This window comes from Sturnus vulgaris, chromosome 8 (genome assembly GCF_052056855.1).
Source record: "Sturnus vulgaris isolate bStuVul1 chromosome 8, bStuVul1.hap1, whole genome shotgun sequence".
Classification (NCBI taxonomy): Eukaryota; Metazoa; Chordata; class Aves; order Passeriformes; family Sturnidae; genus Sturnus; species Sturnus vulgaris.
In genome coordinates, this window is record NC_142250.1 from 26,732,212 (window position 1) to 26,750,467 (window position 18,256).

The 18,256-nt window shown below is 43.9% G+C and overlaps 2 protein-coding genes across 2 annotated transcripts in view; one reads left to right on the top strand and one right to left on the bottom strand.

Annotated features, from left to right (window-relative positions):
- CFAP43 (cilia and flagella associated protein 43) overlaps positions 1-3,331 on the bottom strand; it is a 43,066-nt gene extending 39,735 nt beyond the window's left edge. Inside the window, exons 1-2 of the mRNA XM_088168524.1 lie at positions 2,997-3,331; positions 787-1,040 (exon numbers count right to left, since the gene is read on the bottom strand). Of these exons, the coding sequence (XP_088024650.1) occupies positions 787-1,040; positions 2,997-3,331 (589 nt within the window). The remainder of the gene's footprint in view (positions 1-786; positions 1,041-2,996) is intronic.
- A 2,167-nt stretch (positions 3,332-5,498) lies between these two features.
- Positions 5,499-11,566, top strand: LOC106857617 (glutathione S-transferase omega-1). Its single transcript, XM_014883817.2, has 6 exons — positions 5,499-5,640; positions 5,730-5,838; positions 7,283-7,505; positions 8,465-8,566; positions 10,662-10,768; positions 11,033-11,566. Exons 1-6 carry the CDS (start codon positions 5,607-5,609, stop codon positions 11,184-11,186), a joined length of 729 nt encoding a protein of 242 aa, XP_014739303.1. The 5' UTR covers positions 5,499-5,606; the 3' UTR covers positions 11,187-11,566.
- Positions 11,567-18,256: the final 6,690 nt, after the last annotated feature.

Here is an 18,256-nt window from a genome sequence, read left to right on the forward strand (position 1 = left end):
TTGTCCCAGATTTTATTTTATAGTACTACAGATACTCTTCTCACTTCCTTTATATCCATTTTAACTCTTTAAATATTCTTCAGGCCTTTGATTTCTTTGCTGCACTGCTGATTAGTCTTTTGATTTGATCATAAAAGTGTTCCCTATGTATCACTGCTTGGAATTTTTTCAATTTCCTTTCCAATAATACCTTGAAATTGTAAAGCATTTTTCCCCAAGTCCCAAGAAATCCTTTGCAGTCATAATTCTATTCATATACACGAAAAAGCAAGTATCATGATCCTTATTTAAATAGCAAGGGAACTGAAACATGAATAGGGTAAGCAACTAAACCAAGGAGAGAAATTACACGAAGCAGGCAAAAACACACAGTAAATCCTGGACTTCAAAGTTTAACTGCAAGAACCCTCATCCCTCACATCCTGGATTTCTCATCTGACTTTCAGCAGTCTGCTTGGGAGTCTACTGCAGTATGATGTTATTTCTTATTTTGACTACATTTTCCTAAAACTAATTCCATTTAACTCCTTTTCCTTTTAAATTAGCTTCACTATGTATGGTTATATTCCTCCCTAGCTTAAACCTAAATAGAAATAGTGCAGTGAAAATTCCTTCCACGCTTTTTCATTAATCTCTTCATGAGACAGTTCTCTGGGACATGTCCTGTGACAAGGACAAACAGTCCCTGTTTTCTAAGTCTTATAAAAAAGCTCCACCACTTCAGAAACTGATGATTAAAGTATTGTTTTAATGAAATTATGATGATGAGGGTTACCACATCACTACCTTTTAATTCTGTCAGTTTACTCAGCTCTGGAAAAGTGTAGATGTGTATGAGGGGATTCAGCTTCCGGTCAGAAAAGGCCACCACTTGACTGTTGGCATTTGCTGCAAAGGCTCCCACCTGGCCAGCCTGACACTGCACTGCTCTTGTCTTCTTCGTTTTGATGTCCAGGAAGAGGATGTAATTACCACAAGGGTAGCATAGAGTTTGATTGTTGACAAAGGCCAAGTTCTTGTTTGAGAATCCCTGAACCCAACTGAAAATATAGCAACTGAATGTTAAAACATTAATCAGACACACATTTCTCAAAATACTGTGCAAAAGTGAATGATGTAGCCTAAGTTACACTGAACTGAAAATTGGGATTTGTCAGACTCATCCTCATACCAGTGTTGCAAAACCACAACAACTAAGATTTGGTATTATAAGTCACTAGTTCAACATTTCCAAAAACATACGGTCAGTCTTACCCTGATGGAGCACAAAGGCCTGGCACAAGAACATGGAGAGATGCTTTTATTTATTTCAGTTTTCACTAAAAATAGTTAGCCAAGTTACAGGCTCTGGTTTCGTACTCACATATCCCAGCAAAGCATATAACTTTATTTGAAAGAATTGCATGGGTATGGTCTATACTTGGGACCTAATTGTGTTTGCTTAACCTTTTTGCACTTTCATAGTTCATCTCATACACATAAAATAAAAAAAAATATAAAGGTACAGCTTCTGTTTATATGAAGCAAAGCATGAGGACCATGTTCTGCTTTAAAGACTCCAGTTCTTCAACATGGTAAAACTCTGGAATGTAAACAGGATGTGTTACACAAGAACTGAAATAAATTACTGAAGAGGACTCTGTTTATGAACTTACAACATGTCAACAAATTTGTAACTGCTTGCAGATGTTTTTCCTTTTTAAAAAGTGTGTGGACAAACATCAGGGCTGTCTTACCAAAGGAATCTGCATTTACCACCAAGTGAGGATATGAGTTTAGCCTGCTGGTACCATGGCAGGGAAGTCCTAGCAGTATAAAAGATATCCTCTGTGTACAACACTGCTGTTAGCATCCTCTCTTTGAATTATCATTCAGAAATATCCCATCTCTGCTCTTTTTCCAAATCAGAGAATTTGAGTGGGAGAGACCTTTGTTTTCTGCAATGACCAGAAGCATTTTTACACTCCTTTCACAAACTGAAGTCAGTCATAAAACCAGACAAGTTGCTGATCCTTTGTAGTCTTCAGAGAAGATGGTACTAAAGCCTCAGCACTCTCATACTTAGGAAGGTTTTAAAATTAGCGGTCTTAAGATAAATTTTGTCCAGCAATAACTTCCCATAATCTTTTCTGAGAAGTTTCTGCTCTTGGCTTCTTTTGCTACATAGGAGTCAAGAGGAGCCAGAGAGGAGTGGGAGCACTGACAATGTGCTTGTGGAAATGAACTGAAAGCCATGGCAACAGAGGAGATATTTCAGCTGATAATGTTTTTCTGGGCCTTCCTTCATACAAGAACACGTTGTATGGGGTGCCATGGCACGAGACCTCTCTGAACATGCTTGCAGAATTAGCTCTGTGCTTTTCTGCAACATTAGGTCTGAATCAGTGCAAATGTATTATCTCCAACTTGTCTGTGGAGGTAAAATGGAATCCAGAAAAACTTGTATGCAGGGATAAATTAATGGGGGTGACAGTGTAATTTATCATTCTTCATTCTTATACATCCAGTAAAGGCCTAAGGGGACAAGGGTGCAAGCTGCTACATATAAAAGAGACAGATAGATAGATAGATAGATAGATAGATAGATAGATAGATAGATAGATATAGATAGATAACTTCTTTACTGTGCGAGCGACCACGCACTACAACAGTTTTTTTCAGACAGGCTGTGGTCTCCCTCACTGGAGCTCTTCCAGAACCGTCGGGATGTAATCCCATGCACCATGCTCTGGGATGACCCTCCTGAGCAGGGAGGTTGGACCAGATGACCACTGTGGTTCCTTGACCCGGCCCGATTCCGTGATCCTGTCATCTGTGCCCGTGCTTCTTTCCCTGTCCCGCCGCGCTGCCCTCACAGACCCCGACAGCGCTGCCTCCCTTCCTCTCCTTGTGTGACCGCCCTGTTCCCGGAGCCGCCGCGGGGTGAGCACAGCGCAGGACACCGGGCACCCCACCCCGCCTCAGGAGCGTGTGGGGGCTGTGCCGGCCGCCCCCACCTCACTTCCAGCGCGGCCTCCGCAGCGCGGGCGGGTCCGCCCGTACCGGGTCCCTCCGCGCCCGGCCCCGCCGCCATCGCCGCCGCCGCGGGACCCCCACACCCCGGCAACAGCAACGGCGCCTGCCATTGGCCGGGCCCGGAGCACGCAGCTGATTGGCCCGCGCCCCTGCGCCAGCCAATCAATGAGCACGGGCGGCTATTTAAGCCCCCAGTCGTGGGGGGGTATCTCCTCTCCGTGAGGAGTGGATCCTTGGGGGTGGGGGTTATTGCTGCTGTTATTGTTGATAAGATTGTGTAGTTCTGCCCCTGGGCCACAGATACCTGGGCAATCATTTCTGCTGAGTCTAAGAAGCAGGTGCTGAATTAAGTGTAGGAGTACATCGAGAGACCGTGGGTTCTGTCTCTTGGTAATCCTGTGTGTCCCTGCGCCTGGTCCAGGGCCATCTGCCCGTCTCTTTTCAGGACAGCTATGCCTATTTTCCCATTCCTCTCGTGTCTTTCTGAAGTTACCGTCCCTAAAGGTGTTCAGGAGAGCTCTGGATTTGGTGCTGGGTGATGTGGTTTAGTGATGACAGTAAAATGATGATCTTGAATGTCTCTTCCACCCTCGATGATTCTGTAATTCTGTAAGGTTAAAAAGTTCTTAGATTGTGTACGATAAGGCTCGTGAAGATTCCGAGTGAGCTGAGGAGAAGTTTCCACAGGAAAGAAGAGAAAGTACATCTGCAGCTTTTCCCTCTGTACCTGAAGCTTTTAGCCTGGTAACACAGTAAGAACCTCAAAGTATTTAAAACATAGATTTCCTTTCCTAAGGGAGGATTGTTATTTATAGCGTATTGTTTGTGTTAGCTTGTTGTTACTTCCCTGTACAGTGGCAGTGTGCAGTTTTGCAATTCTGATGTGCACTCCCAGTGCTAGAGAGCAATGAATGGAGAGTGACATTTCTGTCCAGAGGCAGCAGGACAAGCCCATTCCTCACCTCTTGTCTCCACAGGCACTCTGTGTGCCAGGCAACACCGGGAGAGAATGAGGAAGTGGATTTATTTTCTTCGGTGCTTCTGAGGGCCTATTGTAGCATGTGGGTCTTGTGATGCTGGTTTGAGTTCCTACATGCCTGTTTCCAGGCTGTGAGTTAGCAGACTGCCTGTGTGTTTCATAATGGCGATGAGAAATTACAAATTAATTTTCTCTATTTTTTATCACCCAAAATGTTGCTGAATCTTTACTAAGGATAGGTACTTAGAGGAATAAGGACTATGTCCTCTAACACAGTAGTTTTTATGGTAGGAGAAATTATTTTTGTGGCAAAGAGCACCTTATGTACAGATTGTTTGCCTAATTGCATGGCAGACTTGTGCAACACATAACCACTCCCTTTCTGTGCTGAACTTCTTAATAGATATATAACCCAGCAGCAGTGACTCAACAAAAATAATGTTCCTCCATTACAATGGATAATGGTGTCAAAGTCATGGTTGTGTTACTAGTGACCATCTTGGTGTTTATCTGCACAGAAAATATTAGCCTTTGTGATCTGGTGTCTGAGGCCCAAATCCAGTGACAAAACCAAACCAAAACAGGTAAGACTTGCCCCCTGTGCAAGCACAGATCCACTGATGAGGCTGAAGAATGCTCTATCAGCCTTAGGGATTTGACAGAGGAGTATGCATTGCCAGGAAGGTCAGGATTTTCCCTCCCCTTGGCAAGAGCTGTGCCAGCCCACTGGTCCCTACAAATGTGCTGTTTCCTATTAATGTACAGTGCCAACCTGGAGACTGGTGTGTGGAGCCACAGGAAGGGAATCGCTTCACCTCTCTGTCAGAGATCAACTTGGACACTGTTAATGAGTGAAAGTCATTAGGAGGAAAGCACTTCCATTTCCATTATTATACTCCAAGGAAAGCTTGTACAAGGAAGGCCCTGATCTCAAGTGAAGAGGGAGCAAAGGGATCAAGAAGGCTTCAGTCTGTACTTTGGATATTTCTTTTGCTCTGTGCATGCACTGATGCTCCCACAAAGATCCTGTTTGCAGAAGCAAGCATGAATGCCTCTATAATGGCACTGTAGTAATTAAGTTAGATTTAACTTTTGCTATGCCCTCTTGTCTGTTGGGTTACTGTCTTTTCTCGGGGTTTTTATCATGAAGCAGAACAGCTGCAGGAGAGAGAAATCCTCCTTGTTACCCTCAAGGTGAGGTTGGATCGGGTTTTGGAGGGTCGTAGGTGATGCAGGAGGAGGCACTGAGGGGAACCTGGTACCTCAGCAGCTCCTGGAGGTATTGCTTATAAATACACCTGGCCCGTGAGGTGGAGTTCGGCCGTGGCTGTCCTATTTCCAGAGAATGCCAGCGGTGCTTGTGCAGTTATTGGTAAACGAGCAGAGGGAGAGCAGCTGAACAGCGCCTGTCCCAGCTCAGGGGAGCAGCATCGGGAAAGCTCTCGGGCTCAGCAGCGGCAGCAGCGCTGCCCCGGGCCGAGAGCGAGCCGGGAGGGAGGGAAGGGAGAGAGGCGGGGCCGGGAGCCGTCCCCCGGCGGGCGGTGCCTGGGGCTGAGCTGGGCTGGGCTGCTGAGGGGCAGTCGCGGATCGGAGCCCATCGCGTCGTGTCGGGATGTCGGGCGATCAGTCCCGCAGCTTGGGCAAGGGTAAGCGGCGGGGGCCGGCAGCGCTCCCCGGCTGGGTGGGTGCCGGCGGTGGCAGCCGCTGTCCCTTTCCCTGTCGTCTCCCCCCGCAGGTAGCGCGGCGCCGGGCCCCGTGCCCGCGGGGCTGCTCCGGCTCTACAGCATGCGCTTCTGCCCCTACGCGCAGCGGACGCGCCTGGTTCTCCGCGCCAAGGGCATCAGGTGAGCTCCTGCACCCAGCGAGGGCAGGCCTCGGTTAAACATCCCTGAACGAACTGAGTGACAGCGGGCTTCTCTGCGTGATTGTGCTCTAAAGCTCGAATGAGTAGGCCGTGTATGAAATCAGCTGCATAAAGGCCCAAAGTAAAAACTCCGAGCTGATTTTCATCTATAATCCCTGCCTGTGATAGCTTGCACTGAGTAAATGTGAGTAGAGACATAACGTGCACTGTTTGTTTTTGATGTGAGTGGCCGTGAGAATTCTGGAAGCCACGAATGTTCAGTGTTTCTGTTGTGTCACTGCCCAGCAAAACACACTAGTGAGTGAATGGCCTTTTTAAAACAGGAAATGTGCTGTGTTCCTATAACATTGTCTTGTTCTTGTGCTGTGGTAAGTTAATGAAATTCAGTGCTTGTGTTTCTTTTTCAAGATAGCCATATCAGTTCAGCATTCTTGAATGGGGTATAATGTCTCCCCCAGGTACAAATTAAAATTAACAAAAATTTTCCATCTTTTTCTGGTTCTACCAAGTCCAAGGCATGCCAGCAGTTTGTTAGCCAACACAGGGCTGGGAGTTTATTTTGGAATAGGGAATGCTAACAGGTCTCTTGATAGTAAGGTGAAAGTTGAGTTAGTTATTTTTGTCTTTTGCATATGAGTTTTTTTTAACTAATGGATCAGTTTAATTCCGTTTTTATTTAGTGTCTTTGAACTGATTTTTGGACCTGGGAGGTTTGTTGTAGCATAGTGATTTTGGAGGGGTTTTATGGCTACCTAGATGTGATAGTTGCCTTCTGGTAACTTCAGTTGTTTTGAAGGTTCAGCTGTGTTTAGCAGACCTTTGGGCTTACTAGGAATTTTCTGGGGTCACACATATAACTCAGCATATAACTTCTGTTTTTTTAATATGGATGTATCTCCCATATGTTTTTTTATCAATATCTATTTGCCTTTACCCTAATCACATGTTCTGTTTGGGGCCATAGGTTGGGAAGATAAGTAGGAAGGATGCTCTCCTGATTTGCTCTTTGGTGTGAGGGGAGGTAAAGGTTCAGGTGCATTTCTTAGTTGGGGTGTAGCTCATTTGCAGTCAACTACTTCTTTCTTATAAGACTGCCCCTGAACTCAGTGTGATAAGTGTGCTGAGTTGTAAACTTTGTTTTTAGCCTCGTAATTGGGCGCTTGTTAAACTAATAAAAGCGATGCATACAGTCTGCAAACAACTCATTGCAAGTCAGTGCATGCTTTCTCCAGCAGAGTGTGTCGGTATTTCTGTGTCAAAGGATTTGTCCTGCAAACAACTTCAGACACAGCAGGGGAGTTCAGAGGCTTGAGGGTTGAGCCTCTCAAGTGCTGAACTGTCGAGTTGACTGCATTTCACCATGGCATGGGGTGGACTGGAGCAGAACTGAGCCTGTCTGGGTCTTGTTTCTTTTGTTCTTTTAGCCATGAAGTAATCAACATCAACCTGAAGAACAAACCTGACTGGTACTTTGAGAAGCAGCCCTCTGGGCTGGTTCCTGTTCTGGAGACCAGCAAGGGCCAGCTAATCTGGGAGTCCCCAATCACCTGTGAGTACTTGGATGAAGCTTTTCCAGGGAAGAAGCTGATGCCTTCAGACCCATATGAGCGAGCCTATCAGAAGATGCTCTTGGAAGACTTCTCAAAGGTACTGTGTAGTGAGAGTGGGACTGTGTTTCTGACTTCACCATTGCACCAAAAACTGCAGCTCTGTTGCTGATGTTTCATCCTTTAAGGCAGGTTTTGTGTCTGGGATGAGCATTTAAATAAGCAGAGGGGATATTTGGGGCCTTTTGCTGTGAGCACATACAATCCACTATGTATCTGAATTGCTCCCAGAATTATGTGCAAGGATGGATGCAGGAAGGCATCCAAGCAAGTGAAGGTTTGTATGACTGAGGTAGGGTTTTGAGCATCCTACAATAGAGCAAAGGTTAGCAGACCAAACCAGCTGAAAATGTGAGACCTGGGAAGTAACAATTGCTGTATTTTATTTTTTCTGATCCTTTCTGTAGGAAGCACTGTGTGAATGCAGGATGTTGGAAGTGCCTGACTGAGAGAGCCTAAAACCATGGACAAGAGATAGCATGTGGCTGTAAACATGGGACTTGTATAGGGAGGCTGGTTTTGGCTCTCATTTGAGGTTGGAGCTGGTTGACTAGAATTAACCTTTCTGCCCTAGCATGTGATTTGAGGAGACTTAAGAAGTGAAAGAAGTCACTTGGATATTAGGCAAGAGAGAAAGAAACAGAAGATGCAAGGGGAATAAAAGGGAGAATATATTTGCAACAGGCCTTTGTAAATAGACTGAATGGAAAGAAGGAAGTGTGTTGCAAGAAAGAAAATGTGCAGATGGGAAACACTTCACTGTTCCCTTCGTTAAAACTCATTACTATTTGTATTCATTCTTTCTCTAGGCTTTTGCTTGCCTTTTATAAGTATAGAAGATTTTTATCTATGGACTTATGTAACTCTTTAGCATCAACTATCTCAAGATTTAAGTTGCATTTAATATCTTAACATCTAAGTTAACATTTTAAGTTTTGAATCACTAACTTCTATTCTTGTAATAGATGCATTAAAAACTTTATATTTTCCTTTGTATAGATAACATCCTTGCTTTTCAAGCATGTTTTGGCAGTCAGAGATGGACAGGACACCACTGCACTGAAAGCAGAGATTGCTGAAAAGTTGGGCAAACTTGAAGAGGTGAGAGTATTTCATGATAACGAGCAGATTGCCAGCCTTTATATGTTCCCTTTTCTCCTTTCATGCTGTGTCCTTTGGAGGTAGGTCTCTCATTTAGTTGGTAGTTAGAACAAGAAGCAATCTCTCAATTTCTTACCCTCAGCACAGGATGCACAAGGCCACCATTAGAATAAATTTCAAGTAGCAAAACTGAACTTTATCTAACTAAACTAAACCTTTTCTAATGATAAAGACTCTGTAGACTTCTAGATTTTTGAATTCTAGCAGACTGCTGTTGTCTTGGATATCTTTGTTCAGCTTTAAGTGAAGAGACCTTGCAGCATGTACTAAGAGCAAGGGCTGAGGAGTCTGAGCTGCTGAAGAGCATCTGTGCTGAAAGTAGTGCAGATACCTTGGTGATGACATAAAATCTTTTTTCATTCTAGAGCTTGTCTTTGGGGTGGGTGGAAACAGAATGTAATGTGAGCACCCTGGACCATGTTCTGCTACTGGTGGTGTAATGCAACTTCAGTGGAGCTCCAGGAAGTGTCAGGTGGCTTTGAGGCTGTATTAGCCACTTGGTTCTTGGCTAGTCTGAACAGCTGTTGGACTTGTCTTTGTCATGATCCCATTTCTTCTGTCTTTAGCAGCCACAGCCAATGCTTGGGTGGATCAATGAGTAAGAGTTCCTCCAGAGTATTTCTGTTCTGGTGCAAAGCTGCCAGTAACCTTTTAGTACTTTGCTAGTCCTCCTAACAGTCCGGTGCATTTTGCTTTCCTATCCGCTTGGGCTGCCAAACACAATTGTTTCAGGGTAGTCTTGTCCATCTAATCAGACTGAGGCTGGAGTAGTGCAGATGAGGAGTTCCTGGGGGAAGCTGTGTATTTCACTTCATTGAAATACAGATGCATTCAACATTAAGGAAGGATTAACCTTCTTCCTGCTTGATTAATACTGTGAAATAACTTGCTGTTCCTTCAGTGTCTCTATTTTACTGTACCCTGAATGATTTTGCAGCTGATGGTCAGCTGTGAATGGGAGGCCAGAACAGAGCCATGCAAACTTCCCTCAGTGTATTGCAAGAGGTATTCCAGAGGGGAAGTACTTTAGAACATTTCTGTGTTTCAATTTCTGCTGCCCAGCAGAGGGGACTGTGTTCCTGTCTCTGCCCCTGTGCAGCTGCTGATTGTATTCTGCCAGACACCTGGGGGCTCAGACAGCTCCATGCTTCCTGAAGGGCTGCTTTAAAATCTCTACCATATCATGGGGGTTATGGACAGGGAATAAATGCTATATGAGTGTATAGAGTGGTGTGTGTACAAAAAGACCAAGATTTGTAAGGTCTTTTGAGTTCCACCTTTAAAACACCAAAGTGCCTGAAAATAGAGCCACTAATGAATCTAGAGCCACTAATCTAAATAAAGAAGAGAATAAGGTTTGGAGGGTCCTTAAAGCATATTAAACTTGGATGACTGTGGCACTTAAAAATGCATCAGAGCCATAAATGTAGCAGGGCTTTGTGGCCTTGTTTTCTGTGCTGAGCTGTGAGGGGGATCTCTTTCTGGTGTAAGTTACACTTGCTTCCTGTTGCCTTTGCACCTGGAATCAAATGCAGTTTGAGATGTAATGTTAGAAATGCTTCCCTGGCACCACTTGGCCTCAGCTGCCATGGGAGAAGAGTCCCTGCTAAAATAGTGCTCTAATTTATCAGAATGATAAATTCAGCTGGATTTATTACTCAAGAAATGCATGCTGCTGTGTTCAATTAATCTGTGCCATTTATGCTTTATGACAAGCAAGAAATCACAAACATTCTGAGCTAAAATCTTCTTTGTGCACATGATGGAGCTTGCTAGTGATTCATATTTTGTGACAGTTTTTAAACCTCTGGAGAAGGGCTGGGTTTATGAAATAGAAGCTGTAATATTAAGCTTAACTATACTGACTAGCTCTGACTCTGCTAATACTGTGTGCACAAGGGAAATATAGTGTATCTCTTGTGTTTGCTCCCTGATCCCTGTAGTGTGCCTGCCTTCCACTATGCAGTGGGGTCTCTGTGTATCTTCTGCTGCACTTTTCCTTTGGGGGGCAGCTGACATCTCTCACCCTTCACAGGCTCTGTCCAAACGCAACACAGTGTTTTATGGTGGGGACTCAATCTCAATGATTGACTACCTGATCTGGCCATGGTTTGAACGTCTGGCAGCATTCCAGCTGGAAGAGTGAGTACTTTGCCTGGCTTGTGGTGTGTTCTGAAGTGCCTCAGCATCAATATTCCTGGTGTACACTGCAGCAATGGGTCACTTTTGGGGGCTGCTGAAGAAAGCTTGTATTGTGTTGCAGTTTGGGGAAAGCATCTTGCTCTAAACTGGACATTGTACTGGGACAGAGAAAGTAGTGAAATGGAACTGTTCAAGTTGTTTTGTTTCCTTGATGCCCTCCAAATTTTCCATTTGTCTTGCTCAGTCTCTTCCTTTTTCCTGTAGCTCTTTGAATCACACCCCAAAGCTCCAACGCTGGGTGGAGGCCATGAAGGAGGACCCTGCTGTCAAGGCTACAATAACTGATACACAGACATACAAAAACTACCTCCAGCTGTATCTGAAGAACAGCCCTGAGGCATGTGATTATGGGCTCTGAGGTGCCAGTAGGAATGTGAAGTGTTTGTGCTGTTTTTCAGTGTGGGAAGTCAGTGTCATTTATAATTTCAAGGGCTCTACTGTGGTTGCATTTCATAATGGGGAATAAATCTGTGCTGAAAAGTCTGAGAAACCTTCTGTGAACTCCATTTCTTCCTGTTGGGGGAAGGATGTGCTGGCTTCAAGCAGGAGATGGAAAGTCATTGTTTGCCATGAATATTACATAAATGAAAATGCCTCTAATCAGGAGGTGATGGTCTGTAATCTCTGGCCTCTTTGTAGGCATTGCAGTGGGCAGTCCCCGAACTGATGCTGTTACCTGATTTAAAAATTGTAATACTGGTGTCTTGAAAATGAATAAAAAGCAATGTTGTCTTCAAATAGTTTTTCCTTCCTGTTTCTGGGCAGCTATTAGTCACTGGACTGGTTATAAAGAGAGAGGAGCAGTGTACTCTAAAGGCTAAAACAGATAGTGTGGCTTGTAAAGTTGTGATTCCTAGTGCAGACTGGTTTTATCTTCAGACAACTCTACTGCCAAAACACTCACTTTGCAGCCCTGCCCACCTACCCCTGCTGAAGTCATGTTTGCAGGAACTATCTAGTAAGGATTCCAGTTTTGGTTAGATATACTAGGGGAGAGTGTATGGTTATAATCCTCTGCCGTTCTGAAGTACTGGTGTGTTTATTCTAGGTTTTAACCTAAAGGCTGGAGTAAAGAGTAAAACCAAGAGAAACAATATCCTGAGCAGAAAGACATTTATTTTCTGTTCTCAGAATTTAAAGCATTTCTCTGCTTGTCAAGGTGTAGGTAAAATTAGAGAACAGAAGTAAAAGGACTTTAGTCAGAACATTATGCTGATGTCTTGCTGTTGGTGAAGGAAAGAGTATGTTGTGTTTCATCAGGTAAGTGGCAGGATCAGAGCTTTCCAGGTGAACATCTTTGAAGATAACCTGCATGTTAATATAGCAGTATGGGGCCAAGATTATTTGAATCACAAGCAGTCATAGGAAAAACTTCTTCCTCTCCTGTTTTTTCGTTTTTTCCTGTCCCCATCTATGACTCATTCTCATATTGCTCAGTTCTGTGCGTCTGTCAGACCACTAGCATCCCAAACTAGCCATAATTCCAGGGAATAAGCACACAGAAAGAAATAAGGCAAAGCAGCATGTCCAAGGACAGGGCTGTGGTCCCCGTGAGGCTGAGGAGGTTGTCATGAGATCCAAGACTGTTCCTATCTGCCTCCCATTGCAGTGAGGTGGGGCAGCAAAGCAGAATGTGGTGGTTCATGGATTTCATGGTAATTGAGACACTGTGAGTCTTGGAGCTTTTCTGGAGGAAAAGTAGACTGATCTTTTTCCTGTAACATGTTTTGCTCTGGCACAGTAACTGAGGTGGTGCATGCTTGTGTAACTTCAAGTGGGAAAGAGATTTGATGAGGAAAAAAAGAGTGAGCAGGAACTTGGTCTCTCAGCCTATTGGCTATTGGAGGGGCTTGTTTATGCTCTTACTAGCTTTAATTCAAACTATGCAGCTTTTCCCCTCCTGTTTATCTTTGTGGCTTTTAAACACATCTGGCACTACTTAGAGAAATAATAATTATGCTGCTGTTCCTTCCAGAATACTGTAGTTTTTCAAAGTTTCCAGTTGGGATGGGATGCTGCATGTGTTTTGTAGATTGTCAGAGGACCCAGAGGAAGCTGAGAGCTGTGAAGTGTTGTCAGGATGTGGATCTAGGCCCTCTCATTAGATGAAAGCAGGCTTTGAGCTTTATAAAGCCAGTGTCTGAAGCAGTGTTGGTGGGATCTCGGTGGCAAACTTCCAAGAATTAACTGCAGAGTATTTTGGTTTTATTAGCAGCTCTGCTTTGTGTAGGACTTGTTAAAAAGCTGTTAGGATAGTGCTAGAACTATGTTAGAGTTTGCTCCAATGTGTTATTTGACTGTAATGGGAGATGTGACATTGGGGAGATCCAGTAATAGTTTAAGAGCAGAGATCAGCATCCAAAATCTGAAATGGCTCCAGCCAGACCACGGTAACCCAGAGACTGTGTTATCTGCACAGAAAAAATGCTGTCCCCATCTTTATTTAGTGGTTGTAGTATAACATTATAAATGTGCTACTTCAGCAAAAAAAAGTAAAATGAAATATTCTGCCTTATAATTTACTATTAAAGATCTGTGATCTAAATCCCCAAGCAGACAGCTGAGGTCTTGAACTCATTACAGCACAGCAAGAAATGCAGGCCTCAGGCAAAGTGTTTTTAATGTGGTAGTGAATATGCAATACTGGCCTAGTCTTGAAAGCAAAAGACAAGTTATGTGGAATGGACTGGCTCTCTCCTTTCAGGGTGGATGGATGTAAGGGAGACATTTGCATTTTCAGTTTTGGTCAACAGAAGAGAAACATGTAAGTCAGTAAGGAAAGGATCAAGCAGATGAACAGCTCCCCTCTTTGGTCAGAGTTTCTGTGGATCAGATAGTGCAGTATGGTCTTTACTCACCTTCTGCTCCATGTTTTGCCCTTGACAATTGTTGATGCTCTTGCTTTCAAAAAAAGTGCCCTTTTTTTGTTTTCTATTACTGTGGCACCAAATATAACTGCTACTAGAACAGGTTAAAAAAGATAAATTCAGTGTCAAGCAAAGAAGGTCAGAGTCTGTCTTACAAAAATAGTGAGTTTAGTAGCATGATGGATAATGGAAACTTCAGGTTAGCAAGGCACTGGGCCTTGTTCTGTCCTGCATTTGTAGGATGCTGCTATCTCTTCTCTGACATCCTTGAGATTACATTACATTATGAGGTTTGGTACCCTCATACAAGATGTGGTCCAGCATTTGTTCATTATAGTTTTAGAATCTCTTATATTGAAGCTAAGGGAAAGGTAGAACAGAGCCAAGACAGAAGGAAGGAATGGGGATCCCAGGTTCTCAGATCTGGGAAGTTTTGCTGAGTTTTGGGTGAGTTGAGTGGGAACCTGGGTGAATGGGAGTGCAGCTGTAACATAAGGCCCTTGCTTGGGGAAATTGCTGACAAGTTACTGTCTAGGGAGGCATTAAAAGGGCCAGTGGTTCTTGCACTGAAAGTGGTAGTAACTGGAGATACTGGTTTGAAAAGTTGCAAAAATAATGTACTACAGACACCTGGAACACTTGTGTGAACTCCACACAGATCCCTGTGGATTTGTTGCTTTTTCTAATCAATCAAAAAGGAAGAGAAAAGGAAATCTCAGCTTTTTGCTGTGTTTCTCTTAATCTCAGATTCTTGCCATGCTTCATTTAGCAGCTGTCCTGCTCACCAGGGGCCTGGCTGTGAGTGTGTGTGTTGGGCATGTGTTGTTGGCACAGTGTTACATGTCCTGGGACTGCTCTCCCCGGTTCCCACTGTTGTGGCATCTGTAATGTTCCCCTGCACTGGCAGGGTTTGAGAACTGGCTGTTTCTTATCCTCTCTCCTGCCTTTACTAGTAGCCTGATTATTTCACCACCATTCCTTGGACACGGATTTCACTTAGGAATGGCTCATGAAAATGCAGTCTCTCTAAAGTCATGAGTTCAGGGGCAATTTTACTAAATCACTCAATTTTCTGTAAGATGGAAACAGTCTTTTCTACTGCTGGTCCAAAGCCAACAGGGATGGCAGTTGCTGATTTATCTGAATAAAGTAATGATGCCACGTGGTGTCATTAGTATTTTTCCCCTTCTACAACACTTTGATTTACCAAAACAGGAGTTTCAAAACTCGGCAGTGAGATACAACTGTGCTTGGGGTAGAGTGTGACAGCTGTTTAGCAGTCTGCACTAACACTGTATCGGAGTCCAGGAGGGAGTGAGAATGCAGCTGGTATGAAGGGGCTGATGTGTGGAGCCTGTGCTGTTTTTCTACAGCATCTTCTGGTGAGCAGGAAGCAGCTTGTGAGAACTGCAGCATGTGCTGCAGGTTTGTGTCTTAGAACCACCACCCTTGGCAAGGCTGATGGAAAAAGCCATCTCTCCAGGGGAAAGGGAGCCAGGAATAGGGGCACTGAGCAGCCACAAGCTGGGTAGGGAACAGACAGTGTTTCCTGTAAGCTGCAAACCATTTGCATGAGTCACCTATGTGACTGCACAGCAAAAACATAGGAGGGCTGAGAAAAAAGAAGGAAAAAAAAAGCTGTCAGCTTCAGACTGCCTGAAGAATCAATGAGGACCAATGGAGAAATTATGAATGAATTCTGTCCTTCCTGCAGCTCTCTGCAGCATTCCCAGCATTCTTTGCTATCCCAAAGGATGCTTTTGTGCCTTTCCTCCTATCACTCAAACCATCCTCAGAACGGCGCTTTCAACAAAAATGTGTTTTGGGCCAATCCATAGGTTGAAGTGTTGATGTTTTTTCCCCTATACATTCATCACAGAGCTCTTTCCTGTGCCTGTTTAGGCTTGGAAGCAGAGTTTGTCTCCTCTTGTAGTAATTAAGGCATGGTGATTAATCAGCTGTTTGTGGGAAGACAGCTCTGCTCTAACCTGTGTATTCAAGCCCACAGATTAGGTGCCTCTCCATATGCTTTCCGTGTCTTGACTGTTCTGTGCTGGTCTGTCTCTGCTCTGCATCAAACCTTTCACTCCCAAAGCTTTGCCAGGTGTGGCTCTGGCAGGGGACTCAGTCACAGTGGAGCTGTGGTAGACAGCTGCATGTGGACAAACCTTGCTTTTCTCTAGTTTTGCATACAGGAGGTTTGTAATAGTGACATGATGTGATAGCCCTGAAGGTGAACTGAGCTGGCAGGACTATCCTGCTGAGAGTGCAGAGCACCTCTGTTGTGTGGGAACATCCGTGTGATGGAGGCAGGAAGGGCTGCTCTGCATCATCTGTGCTTACAGGCACAGGAACCACCCAGGGCTGCCCTGCCCTGCCCTGCCTGATGTGAGCAGGTAGGGATGAGATCTGGAACATGTTCACAAGCTAAATACCATCTCCCTGAGGATTTGGGAAATCTCTCTGTGCTGTCTGGTTCCCAGCAGAGGGCTACAGAGCAAGACTGAAGGTTGGGAGCCGTGGAATGAATTTATCTTGATACATCTGGGGAGGTGAGGTGGCTGATGAGTCACCGTGGTTACTGATCCCAGACCTGCCCAGCTCTGTCCCCCGGGCTTGTATTGCATTGTGCTGGATCCTGAATGTTAGATTGTCTGCAGAAAGGTGCCTAATTGGCATTCCAGTGGCATTATAAGTGGCTCTTCTGCAAAGCAGGAAAATACAGACAGAAACTTAATCATGCCTCCTTACATGATTCTTTGAGACTTAATGGCTGTGGGCCCACCAGTGGATTTGAAGATAGTTTCATGTCTAAAATGTTCCTGCTGAGTGCCTAAGACACCTTTAAGAACTTCACTGGTTTTATTTATATTTTTGGGCACAATTTTTAACATAATGCCACAGTCAGACATTTTACAGGCACTCCAATATGTGAACAGGCTGCATTTAAATGTTTCACCTCAGCACTTTCTGTGCTTCCCTCTCAGAGGAGATCAATAAAGCTAATACCTTTTTTTTCCCCTCCTCTAACATTCTGGGTGAGCTGGTTTTAGCTAGACAGATTTATAATTACTTGTAAACTCAGAGCCTTTATTTGCAGAGGTGCTTGCTGCCTTTGAATAATGATTGAGAAGCTTTGTTCTCTGCCTCTGCTACTTCCAGCAGGTTTGGAGTCTCAGGTGACACTCTTAAGCGTAACATAACTGGAAAGTGAAGTTTCTTTTGAAAAACACTGTAACATCAATTGATCCACAGCAGGGGCTTGCTCAGATTCCAGTTTTGAGACCAGACTGGTCCAATAGATATGATGGGAATAACTGTTTGCATCCATCTTCCCTTAAGGCTCTGCTGCAAAGTTGGGTGGATCATTTTGAGAGTAGCAGAAGCAGCAACACAACTCTTCATATTCTCACAGCTTATTTCTTCAGGTCAAAGAAAACATGAGTACCTACCACCTTTTACTGCACTGGGAACATTTAAAATACCTCTTTTGTACTTTTGAAGCATTTCAAGAGTCTTTGTCTCCTATTCCTTTGCTTGCTTGCTTTAAAGATTATCAGAGGTTTTTCTGAGCTCTATCCAATTGAGTGAAAGTTGTTTGATGGATTCAGAAGCTACTTGGAAGGAGATGAAAGCATAGGCCTTCTTTCCCCCTGGCCTATATGTGTGAACACACCAACTGCATAGGAGACTGGCTAAAAATAACCTAGTTTATGTTGCCATAAGGAATTAATAATTTCAGAAAGACAGGACTGCCTGGAATCTTAATTGGAAGGGATGCAACAGCTCACATGTTTGGTTGAACCCAATGACCCAACACCTTGAGCCATCCTTTTCCCAAACAAATAGAATCTAGTTAAATATAAGTTAAAATCTGATCCTGTGCCAGTGGCACTTGGGGACAGACCTGTGCTAACTTGTAGTCCTGCAAGCACCAAACTATAATGCAGAGTTGAGCAGAGTGGATGGAACAGGCTCCATTTGTGGGCAAATCCTGAGCAGTGTCTCATTCTGAGACCAATGTTACCAGTTTGATCCCTGCTGGTACCTTACTGAAGTCATGTTAGCATGCTTGTGAGTTGCCATATCCTCTGAGATTGCTTTTGCTATATTTTTTTTAATAGCACATGTGTTTTGGCCTCCTTGAAATAAAAGAGGTTGTCTCTTTGCTTACAGCTATGAATGGAAAAAAGTCATTAGATTTTAAATTAATTTTTAAGCTAAAACCAGTCTCTAGTGGTTGGCTTTCTTTCTGCTCTGCTTACTCTGACAGATAATAGTGCAATACTGTTATGGCATCATGGTCCAAAAATCTGCTAATTGCCCTTATTTAAAATATATTCTAGGGATGTTACTCTTTCTGTTCCACAGCAACACTGAAGCAGTAAATTGAGGCAAAGAAAAGAAGTGTTCTAGAAGATCAAGGGCTCAGTGGAGAAAATGTTGCTGAGCTTGTCAGACAGCTTTGGAGCAGGATGGGTTTATTTTTGTTTGGTTTGGATTTTTTTGTTATAACAAAGTTATAACGAAACCAAGACTGATGATGATCCTGGCTACAGAA